General features: G+C 36.4%; 1 protein-coding gene across 1 annotated transcript; it reads left to right on the top strand.

Moving 5' to 3' along the window:
• Positions 1 to 5,178: 5,178 nt before the first annotated feature.
• On the top strand, positions 5,179 to 10,407 carry LOC111908950 (ATP-dependent 6-phosphofructokinase 6). The gene is made up of 13 exons (XM_023904735.3): positions 5,179 to 5,583; positions 6,242 to 6,288; positions 6,387 to 6,426; positions 6,579 to 6,641; positions 6,732 to 6,869; positions 7,191 to 7,349; positions 7,641 to 7,694; positions 7,840 to 7,908; positions 8,330 to 8,459; positions 8,552 to 8,820; positions 9,586 to 9,634; positions 9,721 to 9,875; positions 9,962 to 10,407. The coding sequence occupies exons 1-13, from the start codon at positions 5,482 to 5,484 to the stop codon at positions 10,127 to 10,129; spliced, it is 1,443 nt and encodes a 480-aa protein (XP_023760503.1). The 5' UTR covers positions 5,179 to 5,481; the 3' UTR covers positions 10,130 to 10,407.
• Positions 10,408 to 15,963: the final 5,556 nt, after the last annotated feature.

Below are 15,963 nucleotides of genomic sequence, written 5' to 3'. Positions count from 1 at the left end.
TCAGGAGCTACTGGGGAAGGGTTTTATTAAACCAAGTAGTTCCCCTTGGGGAGAGCCGATCCTTTTGTGAAGAAAAAGGATGGTTCACACCGGATGTAGCACCTGGTTCCTGGTACGTACTCCTTGTGATTAATATTTTAATAAAGTGCATTTTTGCCTTTGACTCACCGAGTTGAAGGACCAACTCGCCGAGTAGGAGCGGGATAAGACGCGGGGTTTGAATTTTGGACTCGGCGAGTATACCCTGCTTGGGCAAAAACCCTAATACGAGTGTTTACACCCTATTTAAACACTCTAACTTGGCCTCCTTTGTCCCTAACACTTCCAGAGAGCTGTAGAAAGAAACCCTAGCCCCCATATTGTTCTTGAGAGTGATTTTGGCTTTGTGAAGAAGGTTTGGAGCTTAAAAAAAGAAGGAAGAGGTTGAAGTGTGCAAGGAGGGGAGGTAGATCCAGAATCTACACTGTGAGAAGCTTCCATTCAGGTAGAAAAGTTCTTACCTTGATCACTAGTTCATTAGATCCCCCTTTTGTCCCATATTAGTGGTTTTCAAACCCTAAAACCTCAAACTCCATGTATTTATGCTCTATGTTCTGAAAGGACTTCAGATTGGGACCTTATGGACATCTTAGAAGTGTAAAGTCTCTGTGGTTGGAGTTATTGAGGTCCCTATTGAGTGTATGACCTCTTAAAGAGCTTGGATTTGCCTTCTTGACCTTATAAGGCCATGCATACACGTAAAGTTTGCAACTTTACGTGATAAGCATGCCCTAAGAGCATAGATCTATGGTTTAGAAGTGTTGCATGTCTCAGATTTGGTCTGTTTGGGAGGTGGGTCGAAAGGACTCGACGAGTTCTATGAAGATGGTCTTAGACTCGACGAGTTGGATGAACAACTCGTCGAGTCCTATGAAGATTGCCTGGAACTTGACGAGATGTTCTTCAAACTCGGTGAGTCATATGAACTTTCACTGAGTAAGAGGGGTTTAAGTGTTGAAGGTCCAACCCTTCGTATCTGCACGCAGAATTAGCAATTTAACGTGTAGCAATAGTCTCTGAACCCTAAATCCTCTTAAGGGATGCTCTGGTGAGGATTTGGAAGCGAGTAGGAGATCTGCTCGTGGGGACTCGGCCAGTTGTTCTTGAACTCGGTGAGTCGGATCACGAGTCGGTTCTATAGTCCCGAGTAGTGAGTTAAGGGTGACTCAGTGAGTGGGAAGAGGGACTTGGTGAGTAGGACCGGGTTAGTAGGAGAAGGACTCGGCGAGTCTGTGCCACGACTCGGCGAGTCCAGTCAACTGGAAGTTGACTTTGACCAAGGAGTTGACCTTGGACCAGGGGTGGGTCAGTCAATTGACCTAAGGGTATTTATGAGTGGCTAATCTATATTTATGGATTTGTAGCTGGAGGATTACCGGTGCAGCAGCCAGACGTCTAGCAGTCAGACTTTCGGTAGCTACTTTTCGAGGTGAGTTTCCTTCTAGTAGTAACGGGTCTAAGGCACCAAGGCTGGCCCGTATAGACGATATGTTAGTGTCAGAGTGTGGGCAGAGCCCGTATCTCGTGGTTGAGTTTGATTATGATATATGCCAGTATGATAGAATTGTTTATACTCGTTGTCTGTGTGATACTTGTGTGTTATGGTTTAGCAGTTGAGTGTGGGCGAGGCCCATATCTCTCTGATAGTGGAGTGTGGGCGAGGCTCGTATCTCTCAGATAGCAGAGTGTGGGTGAGGCCCGTATCTCTCAGATAAGGGAGTGTGGGCGAGGACTGTATCTCCCAGATAGCGGAGTGTGGGCGAGGCCTGTATCTCCCAGCTAGCAGAGTGTGGGCGAGGCTCGTATCTTCATGAGTGTGGGCGAGGCCCGTATCTCCTAGTTGTTCATTGTATGTTTGTACGGTGTGAGGTATTATGGGGGAACTCACTAAGCTTCGTGCTTACGGTTTACACTTTTGTTTTTAGGTACCTGTTCTTCAAGGGGGAAGGAGCTGGCGTGGTAGCGACACATCATACACGCACCTTGTTTTCTGCACAATGAGCCATTTTGGGATTTTGTACTCTGATAGTTGATTGTTTTCATGTTACGGTTTTCAAACACGATGTATGTTATGAAATGGTTTGACCAGACAGTGTTTTAATTACAATCGTGTTCTAAAGTATTGATTTAAAAAAAAATTGGACGTGAAATTTGGGTTGTTACAAGTTGGTGTCAGAGCCCTGGTTTGAGGGATTCAGACACACCCTCGAGGGCGTCTGAACTCAAATCGAGGGATTAAAATATTTTGAAAAACGAAATGTTTTCTAAAAGTTAAGAAAGAGTTTTTAGAAAGAACGAAGTGTGTGATGTGCGCGACTGGCCGAGCTCAAGTAAGTATTCCCCAAAGTACCCATACAAGTTTATGTTTCGTTTATCAGTTTCAGTAGAACAACATGCTAGAATAGGACTAAGGATCTAGGAGTGATGCCTTATGTGCCTGCTTTATGTGCTTCAGCTTATGAGAGTTGCATGCTAGTATTGAGTAGACAGTAGTAGGATAGCCTGTTTAGGTTATGCCTGGTAGTATGAGCTTAGCATTGTATGCTAGTTCAGCTTCTCATTATGAGGACAGACTTGCTTGAGTAGTTCTCCTGCATCCGAATGCTACTTGATATGTGCTCTGTGGGACTCTGAGTGAGGAGAGTTAGACATTAGGTGAATACGTCACATTACATGTGAACAAGGTTGGATAAACTTAGAGTGCTGGATTTGGCCCTATTGCGCAGCTCTCGTTTGAGTCTAACCGTTGTAGGGACGAGTCTGTTGCTCGAAGGATTATTTGAGCCTCATCGCACGTGATGGTATTCAGGTAATGGCTAATTGAAATTACAAGGAGGCCTTCAGCAGCTGAGGACCGGGCAGGGTGGAGTCAGAGATTCCCTAGGGCAAACATAGGACGAGTATAGTAGTGATTAGCAGTAGAGAAAGGGATCTGGTGGAGTCGAGGCAGTCCTTGAAGAAGGTACGGATAGATGCGGAAGGTAGTATGGGCCCGTACTACTGAAAGCAGAGGATCTGTATCCGAACTAAGGAAGGTTGAGACAAGACCAGGGAACTTGAAATAGACGTGATCCCTTTAGAGGTATCAATATCACTAATGGTTGCCTATGTGTATTGCAGAATGGTGGTACTACGCCAGAGGCCAGCTGGTGGCAATTCTGGAGAGGGATCGGGTTCGGGATCAGGTTCCGAGCCAGTAGATGAGAGGCTACGTGAGTTCATCGCGTCAGAGATCACCAGAGGCATCCTTGAGTCGACCCCCATCATTTTCGGGTCGATCAAGGAAGGGATAGTTGAGCCGATGGAGGACCGCCTCAGGGCGTTCAGGAGTGACATGGCATCTGGCCAGTCAGGATCTCGCACACTGTCCTTTAAGGACTTCAGGGGAAGTGGTGCGCTGGATTTCCATGGGGCGAAGGACCCCATTGCTGCCAGACGATGGATTGCGGACATTGAGTCCGCACAGCTGACCAGCTTCTGCCTCGAGGGGTCGAAGGTGAGATATGCAGCAGGATGTTTACGAGACCGAGCTAGAGATTGGTGGGAGTCCGACGGTGACTCATTGGGAGCCTCGGCTGTTGAGGCTATGACCTGGTCGGACTTTGTGACCAGGTTCAGGGCAGAGTTTGCGCCGGCTGTCGAGCTTCACCAGCTAGCCAGAGAGTTTTTAGACATGAGACAGACTACAGAGACTGTGACGGAGATCACCGCCAAGTTCCGGGAGAGGGCATTGCTGGTGCCCCAGTATGCGGGAGATGAGGACATGAGGAGAACCCGCTATCATGACTCTGAGTTGGACACATCGACTAATTTTCTCGTCTGATTTTTGAAGTGGGTTTACTGGTTTTGTTACTATCATATCTCAGGTGATAAATGAAAGCATACTGTGTGCGTATGTTTTAATTTAAGGAGGGGCGTAATTGTCAATTTCCTTCAAAATCTGTGGAAGCATAAAAAAAATTCGTGGATATATCAGTGCCCTTCATTTAAGTACGTCGCATGATAATAATAATGAAAAATGTCTTTTTATTTTATTTTTCTAACAATTCTTAATATATTTGAAATGGTAAATTATTTTTGGAAAAATCCATTTTCTTAATAAACATGAAATAAGTTTTTTCTAGAAGTTGGGTTGATAGCAGTCCAATTTTGAGGGTTAACCATTTACACCTTATAATTGGGATCAACACCATACCCCTAAGGCCATCATTTAAGTATGTCGCATGATAATAATATTGAATTTTTTTTTTTTTTTTAAATACTTGAAATGTTAAATTAATTTTGGAAAAAATCCATTTTCTTAATAAACATGAAATAAGTTTTATTATTATTATTATTATTATTATTATTATTATTATTTAACAAAAACGAACCAAATAAGGTTCTTATAGGTGAGATAAACTTAGACGATATAACAGTGGTGACATTGATTTTGAAAACTTGGTTAGAAAAAAATCTTACAAAAATAGTGGTTCTCAAAAGAACTTCAGATTTGTTAGAGGTGGCAAATGGAACAATCGTATTATGTTTTTGTCTGACATAACACGACATCATATTGTGTTTTTTTAACTAACATGGAAACGAATTGATTAAAAAACGAAAAACACGACAAAGATAACATAAAATAAAATTAGTTTATTTAATTAATAGTTAATCATAAATAACACGAAAAACAAATGTTAAATTGTGTTAATTTCATGTTGAATTTTGAACACGATTACGACACGACACCGTGTCATGTTTTTTCACACATGATACGAACACTAATTCAAATTTCAATTTCGTCCAAATTTCATTTTCCGTCGTGTATTTTGTCGTGCTGTGTCATCAATTGTCACCCCTAGATTTTTTTCATATGTAATCATTGTTTTTTGTGTATTATATATCATCTAACTAATTAAAATTATTTACATATTACCTCGTAACATCTTCGCAATGATAATATTCAAACAATTTCAACAATTTGAATGATACTAATAAGTCGGTAGAATGTCTCGATTTAATTCAATTTTTATAAGACTACCTTGATCTTTGAGAGGAGTTGAGTGAGGTTTGACTTCGCAAGGAACCGAGAAAGGAAAAGAATAAAACCATTTCTGGTTTTTAAAACCTATGACTGCTAAAAACCGGCAAAAATAAAAGCGTGGGGTTCGTATTTCACTAGTTTGGTTCTGCAAACTTACGCCACCTGTTTCAGGAATCTAGAAGAGTATCCTATCAATTTTCAATCTTTAATAATCAATCGACCCATCTCATTTGTGAGATCTCCACGATTTTGAAACTTCCACTGTTGCACTTTTTAAAGCCCGTGTCGTCAAACTTTTCTCATACATATATGACAGCATCAATCACGCCATTCGCCTTTGATACATAAAAACTCCATACAAGTAGATCGAATTAAGTAAACATATCTGCTGATTAGTGTTTCTAAGAAGGGTATCTATGGATAATAATATCAGTGTTCAGATGAAAGTTGAAACCGGGGATGCAGGTTATGTGCTTGAAGATGTGCCTCACTTGAGTGATTACATCCCTAATCTCCCTGTAAGTTGCCTTCAACTACTCTCTCTGCTTATCTACCTGTGATCTATGTTTATATGATTCGATGTGTACTTGATTGTTTATAAGAAAAAAAAATTGCTGTTCTTACTTTGACTTTTGAGTTGTTTTTTTTTTCTATCTGTAGAAGTATGCCCTAGAAGTATCTTAATGGGGTTTTTAGATCTGTTGCATAATAATGTGAATCTTTGTGATGAAATTGTTGTTTAGCGCATGATGCACCAAGATTTTGGATGTCAAACTATAAGTCTTCGATCTTCCTATAAATGTTGAAATATTTGGACCTTTTGTGTAATGACGTGACAGCTTGTTCTTCCTTTGCTTTGCATTTGGATGGACATAACTTGCTCTGATCTCATGTTTATGCATAAGACATAAATGCCCTTTCTCATCATCATCATCCGAAATAGGCCTAGAAAGCTTGATAACGCAACCTAAAGGTATTACAAATAGGTGTTTGACCAATTTTCAAAGTGATCCATGAGAAGGATGTCTTTAAAAGCAATAAAAGAGGTGTTTATAAGCCTATAGATGAATAAGCATACTTTAACTATGCTTTATGTGAACATATTTCTCTCTTCAATGTTCTAGTGAACAATATTCAATGAACATATTCTAATTTCATGTAAACTACCTGTTACAGACCTATCCCAATCCATTGCGATCCAATCCTGCATATTCGGTTGTGAAGTAAGTTACCTTTTGCATACTCATTTCTTCAAGGAATCACATGTTTATAATCTGTTTAAACCTATTTGTGATGTTAATCCCCAAATTTTCTGTCTCAGACAATACTTTGTTGATGCGGATGATACTGTGCCCCAAAAGGTAGGCCCCATTTGTTACACAACATAATGGCCTTATACTATGTTTGACATGCATTAGACTGGGATTCAGACTGATGTCAATGGGACAAAAATTGCAATTCTTTTCCCACTAAAAGTAATCCAATTGTAAATGTGACAACTTTGTTGTTGTAGGTTGTTGTCCACAAGGATGGCCCACGAGGGATACATTTTAGGCGTGCTGGACCTCGCCAAAGGGTACAATAGTAACTTTTATAGAATCTCTTTGGAACCTAACATTTTTTTTTTCTAAGGGATACCCATACCCTTCAATCTTCATTTGTGCAGGTTTATTTCACACCAGATGAGGTGCATGCTGCTATTGTAACCTGTGGTGGTTTGTGCCCTGGGCTAAATACAGTGATTAGGGAAATTGTCTGTGCATTGTATCACATGTATGGTGTCACCAAAGTTCTTGGGATAGATGTAAGGCCCTGTTTCTCTCTCTTTTTTTTTCCCATCTGGATTAATGATGTTCGAAATATATTTTCAGAAAAAAAAAGGTTAAATGCAAGAAATAGTACTTTGATTTATCTGCAATAAAAAGTTATTTTGATATAATTATACATGACAGATGACTAAAACATTTATCATTATTCTATGTTGTGATTCATTGTAATTACTTTGAGTATTGTTGTGAAAAGTGAAAACCAAAAACACCAAGGTGTAGTTATCATCTAACTTCCAATTCCATGCATCATCATCATCATCATCATCAATATCTCACCTCTTATTTGTTTTTTGTAGGGAGGATACAGAGGTTTCTACTCAAAGAATACGATTACTTTAACACCAAAGGTTGTGGATGACATCCATAAACGAGGTGGCACAATTATTGGCACCTCTCGTGGGGGCCACGATAAACCAAAGATAGTTGACAGTATTCAGGATCGTGGTATCAATCAGGTGTGTAAAATTAAATATGACATAAATACCCTTATGTTACACTGTGTGTACTACGTTTGACATGCATTCAAATTACACAGTCAAATTGTATATATTGTCCCACCTCAAAAGATGTCAACTCACTCTCAATATCTTGTTTGTGCAAAAGACATGAATGCCCTCCATGAAACAGTTTCAGTTATTCCATATGGATATATATAAAACTGTAGCATCTAATTAGTTTTTGGCTGTTTGATTAGAAACAGGAGTTTATTGTAATGAATAAGTGATTGGTTTTTTTTTATGTTTCAGGTTTATATAATTGGAGGTGATGGAACTCAAAAGGGAGCAGCAGTTATTTACCAGGTAATTACATGGTAACATGGAAAGAATAAACAAGAGAATTTCAGATTTAATAAAAACTTAAGAGAATGATTTGTAGTTTAATTAATATAACTAGAAAGATAAGATAAGTTATTATTGTGTTTGTAATCGCATTCTATTTGTGCAGGAAATAAGGAAACGCGGGCTTAAAGCTGTAGTGGCTGGGATTCCAAAGACAATCGATAATGATATCCCGGTATTATTTCCATTCTTATAACTTATACACAAATTACGTATTTGGTCCTTGTGGTTTGCAAAAACGACCACTGCAGGTCCTTTTGAGAAATTTTCTACACCTTTTCACGATTCAAATGAACACGGAGGGTCCTTCTGACTAAAACTGTTAAAAGCTAGTGCTAAGCGAATGTAAAATTACCAAAATACCCTCAAATTACATATTTCGTTTTCCTTGGGGGTTTAGAGCCTGTGTTTCTCAAATTTTTTCAAACATTGTTTATCCAAACAACATTTTATGGAAGGAAAAAAAAACATAATACAGCCTAAGTTAGTTAGACAAACACTTAACAACTCACGTAATCTGGTGCACTTGTTTTGAAAAATATCATGTCTGGATATAGTTTTGATTTCCTTTGTTGTAATAACAATAACATTAACAGGTGATTGATAAATCATTTGGATTTGATACTGCTGTTGAAGAGGCTCAACGTGCCATTAATGCTGCACATGTTGAGGCAGAAAGTGCTGAAAATGGCATAGGAGTAGTCAAACTCATGGGACGCTACAGTGGTATGCTAAAAAAATATGATTGTAAATTTCTAGTTTGAAATTTCCGATAATGTCCCTACCAACTATGTATGTGATTGTTGTTGGTTTTGTAGGGTTCATTGCAATGTATGCAACTTTAGCAAGTAGAGATGTTGATCTGTGTTTGATTCCTGAATCACCATTTTTTCTTGAGGGAGAAGGAGGGCTTCTAGAATATGTTGAGAAACGTCTCAAGGACAATGGTCACATGGTCATTGTTGTTGCAGAAGGTGCTGGTCAAGAACTTCTTGCAGCTGAAACCTTAAATTCTGCAACTGCTCAAGATGCTTCCGGAAATAAACTTCTTCAAGATGTTGGATTATGGATTTCTGATAAAATCAAGGTATTGCTATTTTCTCATCTCATGCCATGCTTTGCTTTGTTGTTTCCTTAACAGCAGAAAAAATCTTACCTAAGTTACATTATTGCTTTTGTAAGATGCTATGATAATTAAATCAATGAAAGTATATTGTTGTTTCTTTCATTTAACCCTTTTCTCTAACCATGATAATTCGTTATACTAAAATGTTGCCATCTTGTAAAGTATCCTAAATGAGTAAATTACACGAATGGTCCCTAAGGTTTGGGGTAATTTGCATGTTTGGTCCCTAACTTATTTTTTTAACTCGGAAGGTCCCTACTGTTTGCTTTTATTACGCGCTTGGTCCCTACTGTTTGTTTTTGTTACGCGCTTGGTCCCTGTCTTACCTAAAAATACTATTATTTAAATAGAAAAAAAAATGGTGGGGTAGGTGAGGTATGGTGAGGGGGGTGTGTTTATCTACATAAATTAAAAAATCAAGGGCAAAATAGTCTTTTTAGCTAAGACAGGGACCAAACGCGTAACAAAAACAAACAGTAGGGACCTTCCGAGTTAAAAAAATAAGTTGGGGACTAAACACGTAAATTACCCTAAACCATAGGGACCATTCATGTAATTTACTCTAAAATACACTTTGATAAAAGCAAATAAAGAAAAGAAAAGCTTTTGCATATAGGTTAATCATTAACCCCATGACCTATTTATTTAACTACAAAGTCTGATATTTTGTTAGATATATAAAAAAATAATACTTAATATATTAATATTATGTTTGCTCGTTTGCAGAAACACTTTGCTCGACAGACGTCCATGCCCATTACTCTTAAATACATAGGTAATTAATATCTTCACTCTCCTTGCTCAAAGTTGTTTATTATATAAGTTATAAACAAGAGGGGTATTTTGGTCATTATGGGACAGATCCTACTTACATGATCCGAGCGGTTCCAAGTAATGCATCTGACAACGTGTACTGCACTCTCCTTGCTCAAAGTTGTGTTCACGGAGTCATGGCCGGTTACACTGGCTTTGTGAGCGGGCTTGTTAATGGTAGACAGACTTATATTCCATTCAATGTAAGTTAAACTTAAACAAACATTTGTTTACTTTAAAGAAAATTTCACTATTAATCTCTTCTGTTTTGTTTAATATTGTGGTGTAGCGTATCACTGAGAAGCAGAATAATGTTGTGATAACGGATAGAATGTGGGCCAGGCTTCTGTCATCCACCAATCAACCCAGCTTTCTCAGGCCAAAGGAGGTTGAAGTCCAGAAACAGGTAGAAGCACAGACCATTGAAGGAGAAAATAGCAAGCCAAATGACATCTAAAATCAAGAAACAAAAGAGGGAGAGGATTTTAAGTAATATCATTATTATGCACAAAAATAACAACACTACAAACATGCTTTGCTTTTTGTGGATGTAATTCCCCAAATATTTTCAAAACTCAGGAATCTTCACTTTGAGTTGAGTATTGGTAATTAGTTGAGGTATTATTTGTTCTTGTCACTGAATTTTTCTCTATTTCAAGGGGCAACTGTTAATTCATGCAACTCTTCCACTTCGGTATTAAAAATAATTGGCGATTTGCCCTGTTTTGGTTGAAATTTGCCCAAAGTTCTCATTTTGGTTCTTTTGGTAATGTCTTTCAAGATGAGTATTTTTGTGTTTTGGTCTCGTTTCAAAGCAATTTTAGCATTTGGAGCCAAAAATCAATTTTGTTGAAGATATAGACGACATGGAAGAACTTTGCTTATATTGAAGCAAGTCAATTAAGGTGGAATGATGATATTTATGATTTTTAATTTTGGAAATCAACACCAAAATCAAAACCATTTATTTTTCATATTATTAATTGCAAAAAAAAAAAAAAAAAAAAAAAAAAAAAACTATTTATATATGGAATTATCCATAGTTAAGGGAACACGTTAGATTTTGGTTTTGTTTAGGATTGCTCTTCTTTTGCAAATGAATTTAGGCGCTACCTTGTTTTTTTGTTTTTTAATAAGACAATTAGAGCTTATTTGTGAGATAAGAAATTTGAGATCTAGTTCATCAAATATCTTTCGGAAGTGTGATTAATTAGGTGTTGCTTTTAGCCAGATTTTTGTATTTGATACTTGATAGCACATGCGTAGGGTCAATTACCAAGGAGGAAGTACATTTTTTTTATATTTGTTGTTAGTGTTCACAGTAAATAAAAAGAAAATCTTACTAACATTTGCATTTCATTTTGATTCATTTTTACGAGGAAAAATGACTTAAAAATATAAGATTTTCTTTGTTTTGTATATATTTAGCCATTGTTTTTTTCTCCGTATTTGTTATTAAACTTGTTATCTTACACAATCAATTTTTATGACCAGTTGATGTGTGTCTATTCAGTTTATAACGTTTCTGGACAGTTTCGACATACACACATATAGGGGTGTCAAAAAAACTTGAACCCGATTAACCCGACTAGACCCGAACCCAAATAAGGTATTTAGGGTCGGGTTTAATAGGGTCAAAATTCTAAATCGGGTCATTCGGGTTAACCCGACATACCCGAATTGCATTTAGGGTCGGGTTTAGGGTTGATTTTTTAAAAAAATCGGATTGCGGGTTAACCCGATTAACCCGAATAAGGGGCATACTATAATTTATTTACATATTGTATCCCCACCTATAAAGTACGAACACATGTTCTTTGAAATAAGAAAATTATTATATGTATATATGTTTGCTAATATTTTAAATTGTTGATGTGACGTAAATTTTATTATTGAATGTTTCAACAACTATTTAATATTTAGGTTTTTACCATGTCAATTTATAAACTAAGTAACTAACTAATTACAAATTACTAAAATACCAAAAATGACATATTTGATAAATGCTATGTTAACAAGAGTTCAAAAAAGCTTATAAAAATTCTTTATATATAAGTTACAAGAGTTCAAAAGGTAACAAAAATTCTGTATATGTAAATTACAGCAAGTTTATGAACCCACGTTTTTTAGTTTTTAAATCCATTATATGTACAAAGAGTTTACTTTTTAAAACTTTATATTTTAGGTCCTTATATTTATAAGTTATTTGCTAAAATAAACAAATATTATTTTATTTCTATTTAAACCCGACTAAGCAAACTTGGTTAACCCGAAACCCGACTAACCCGAACGTTAATAGGGTCGGGTTTAGGGTTGAATTTTTTAAAGGAAAAACCCAATTAACCCGACCCGTTTAACCCGATCTGATTGACTCGATTAACAGCCCTACACACATACTTCAATTCTTCATCTTAGTCTGTTCAAAAAATACACACACTCACGATGCTCCAAGTCTCCAACCCAGAAATCTAAAACAAATATGATAAAGTCAAGAACATAAATCCTTAAGTTGTTTGGGTTCATTATTTTCTAATGAAGAACACACATACCAAAGAACTCAAACCCAAATTTGATAAAGAACAAAAACACAAACCAAAAAAGTCGTAATTTCTATTTTTAGATCTCCGATGAAGAACACACATACCCAAACTCAAACCCAGAAATCGTTTATATGTGTTTGTTTTATCGATGAACATAATTTTTGAGTTAATAGACAAATGTGAAAAATATATATATATATATATATAAACAAATAATAAAAAATTAAAAAAATCAATGACTGAATATGTACAAAACGAAAAATATATTTATCATTTAAGTCATTTTAACCTTTTATGATTACACCACTTTTTTTTTTTTTTATGTTTTGAAGAATATACTTATTGACCTTTTTTACGAGTAAAAGTTTTAAGATTTTATTTATTTAAATATTATTCGAAACTCCTAACCTTATATTCGCTTATTAGGTTTTCTAGCATGACATATCATTTTGATGTGTCTCATCTGCAATAAGAAGTATGAGTTGGTGACGAAGACCGAAGTAGAAATGTGATAATTATTTTGGATTTATTACATATCTTATTTAGGAATAGTTGAACTTTTACTTTTTATGTATTAGTCATGTTTAAGAGGGCATGACTTTTATTTTATTATGAATTTTGAACAAAGATGAAATGAGCCAAGATTTCCATAATATTTATATTTCAAATTTGGTTGTTATTCTCAACAACTTAAGGCAAAGGTCGTTTCGGAAGATTCCACAACCATCGGTATGCATGACACATAATAGTGTATTAGCTCTAATAGCTTTTTGAGTATTTAAATGTTTATCTTTATGATGGCCCAGTTGACAAAACAATAGGGTAGGTTTAATTAAATTTATTTATAGTGTATACAAGTAATTCACTCCCGTATATTGAAAGTCTAAGATGAAAAATATTATTATGGGAAATCACATTCATATAGAAATTGTATTTCGGTAAATAGAAATCATATATACCATTAGTACTTACATAATCAAAATCATTATTAATTAAAGGACCAAAAGAATATATTACAAGACATAGTAGGAATTGAATACGAAGTCCTGTTTACTTGTAACCATATCCCTATGATACTACTATTGTTGTAACTCTTGCCATGTTACCGGCTCTCATATATTTCATCGTCAAGGTGGCCCATCTTTTCATATCCCTACTCATTACAAGTTTTAGAATAAATTTCATATATAAATACTCAGACCAGTAGAACCAACACATGAGAGTTTTTTTTTTTTTTTTTTTTTTTTTTTTTTTTTTTTTTTAATTTTTAATTTTTTTTTTTTGAAAGAGCACGTGAGGTTGTTACGCAAGAAAAAAGCAATAAAACGACACATTAATATAATATGGTTCGGTCGATGTGACTTACATCAACGGTAATCAACATTTGATGGAGCTCCGAGAGCAACTTATCCATATTTTTGTGTTCTAGTTTAATACAAATTTATCATAGCTTCTCAAAAGATATGTTAGGATAAGTTTAGTAGCCGCCACTTGGTTGATTGGTTTGAAACATCTCTTTTTTGTGCCTTAGTCTATAACATTTTCTACAAACTTGTATTCATATCATATGTATCCATTAGTTCCAAATTCTTTTAAAGTTCCAAAATTATTAACATGAATAGTATACCTGAAACATCTAAAGAGTCATAAAGGCGCCTCTCGTAGAGATTCCTTTTAGCTTTGTTTCTCCCTTGATTGGCACAATGAGGATAGATGTTGGGTTTTTATTCAAAAATGGTTTCATAAACACAAAAATAGCAACAGAAGATTTTAATTTTGAACAAAATAAAACTAGTTTTATTCTCATCTCAAAAGATCTTTTGCAAGACTTAGAAAGATAAAATAACCATATAAAGAAAAGTATACAACATTTGAAGACTTTGATTCTCATGGGAGATAGAAAGTTGATGAAGTATGGCATGAAACTTCAAGATAGAAATTATCTATAATGTATCCACCAAGCAAGAATAAAATCACTTCAAGATGCTAGTATGCACTTGTATTTTAGTTGTTCTTAAGCCTTAGAAGTATATACCAAATATCCCTTCAAAGGAGAAGCAACTAAGAGCCTTTAATCTAGCACCAAATTGCAAGACAAAGGATGAGATATAAGAGAGGGACCCACAAATTTTCTACCCAAGAAAGAGAAAAAGGTGATCGAAAAACTCAATCCTTTCATGCTAGTTATTCTTTCTTTTATACATCAAATCATGTATAAAAGTCAAGACAATAAAGTGAAAGTAAAAGCCCTTTCTTACAAGCATGGATGAAGTAATAAACAATGCAAAAGAAATCCCAAGCCATCGTGTGTAAAGAGACAAGAGTTGATTGAATTTTACTTTATCCATAACTAGCTAGTTACTTCATAACTAATGTAACAACCATCAAATTCCAGTTAAGTCAAAGTCAACTAAAGTCAACAAGTCAAACCGATCGACTCAATTAACCTTCGTGTACTAGGGATTACGTTAGGTAATTGCTATACAACTCGCTATGCTAATGGGAAATCATCAATTGAAAAGTCCGTACATCTAGATTCCCTTAACCTAAAACTGTGGTAAGTAACGAACCAAACCGATAAAACAATGTTGCATACTCATTGGGAGTGTGTAAGGTCCTTGAACATGGCTTAACGGGGCTTACAGACCTTGCATTGTGGAGCCAAACACTCACAAATGTCACACACGAAACCTCTCTCAATCGTTTTCACTCTATCTTTCTTTATCTAGAATCTCTCCCAAATCTCTCCACGTATGTGAAATCTCTCCCAAATCTCTCTAAGTATGAGAAATCTCTCCAAGTATGTGAAATATCTCCACGTATGTGAAATCTCTCCCAAATCTCTCTAAGTATGAGAAATCTCTCCAAGTATGTGAAATCTCTCCCAAATCTCTCCACGTATGTGAAATCTCTCCTAAATCTCTCTAAGTATGAGAAATCTCTCCAAGTATGTGAAATCTCTCCCAAATCTCTCTAAGTATGAGAAATCTCCCCAAGTATGTGAAATCTCTCCCAAATCTCTCTCAAAAGTTCCTTAAACTTTTTGTAGTCTTTCGGGCCATCCCGACCCTTAACCAGGTCAAAAACCGCTTGAAATGGGATAAAAACGGATAAAATAGACTTAAGGACCCGAAACCCCTCTTAAGGAGCCGAACCCTCTTAGGAACCGAACTTGTTAGAAGCGAAGGTGTCAGAAGCGAACTTGTCAGAAGCGAACTTGTCAGAAGCGAAGGTGTTAGAAGCGAACTACCCTATCTCGGACCGAAGTTCAGCAGACCGAACCGAACCCTTCCTCTCGGGCCCGAACCTTGGACGAAACGAACTGATCAGCTTCGCTCCATTTCGCTTCCTGACTCACCCGCGCCTTCGGTCCCAGCCTTCTAAGGACCAAACCTAGCCACCTTTGGCCCCCTTGCGAGAAGCCTCGCAGAAAGAGCATTTCTTCCCGGTTTTCGACCATGATTTCATTTTAAACCCGTTTTTCATCATTTTAACGTGGGATTTTAACCCAAAACTTTATTTTAACATATAAGTCCCCATATTTATTAATTAATCACGTTTTGGGGATAACACCTTATCCATGAAGAGTGGGTGAAGTACAAAGGTGAGTGTTGACTTTCTTTGTATTATGACACAAGCAACCACCATACCCACTCCATGACTAATCCTCACTCCTCACCACCATCCCTAGTCACCTCCTTGTACCTTTCCATCAATCATCATCCCCTCCCACATTCTAAGAGCTGGAACA

The sequence above is a fragment of the Lactuca sativa genome, chromosome 3, assembly GCF_002870075.4.
Source record: "Lactuca sativa cultivar Salinas chromosome 3, Lsat_Salinas_v11, whole genome shotgun sequence".
NCBI classification, from domain to species: Eukaryota; Viridiplantae; Streptophyta; class Magnoliopsida; order Asterales; family Asteraceae; genus Lactuca; species Lactuca sativa.
The sequence above is the reverse complement of the archived record's forward strand: the minus strand, read 5'-3'. Positions and strand labels throughout refer to the sequence as shown.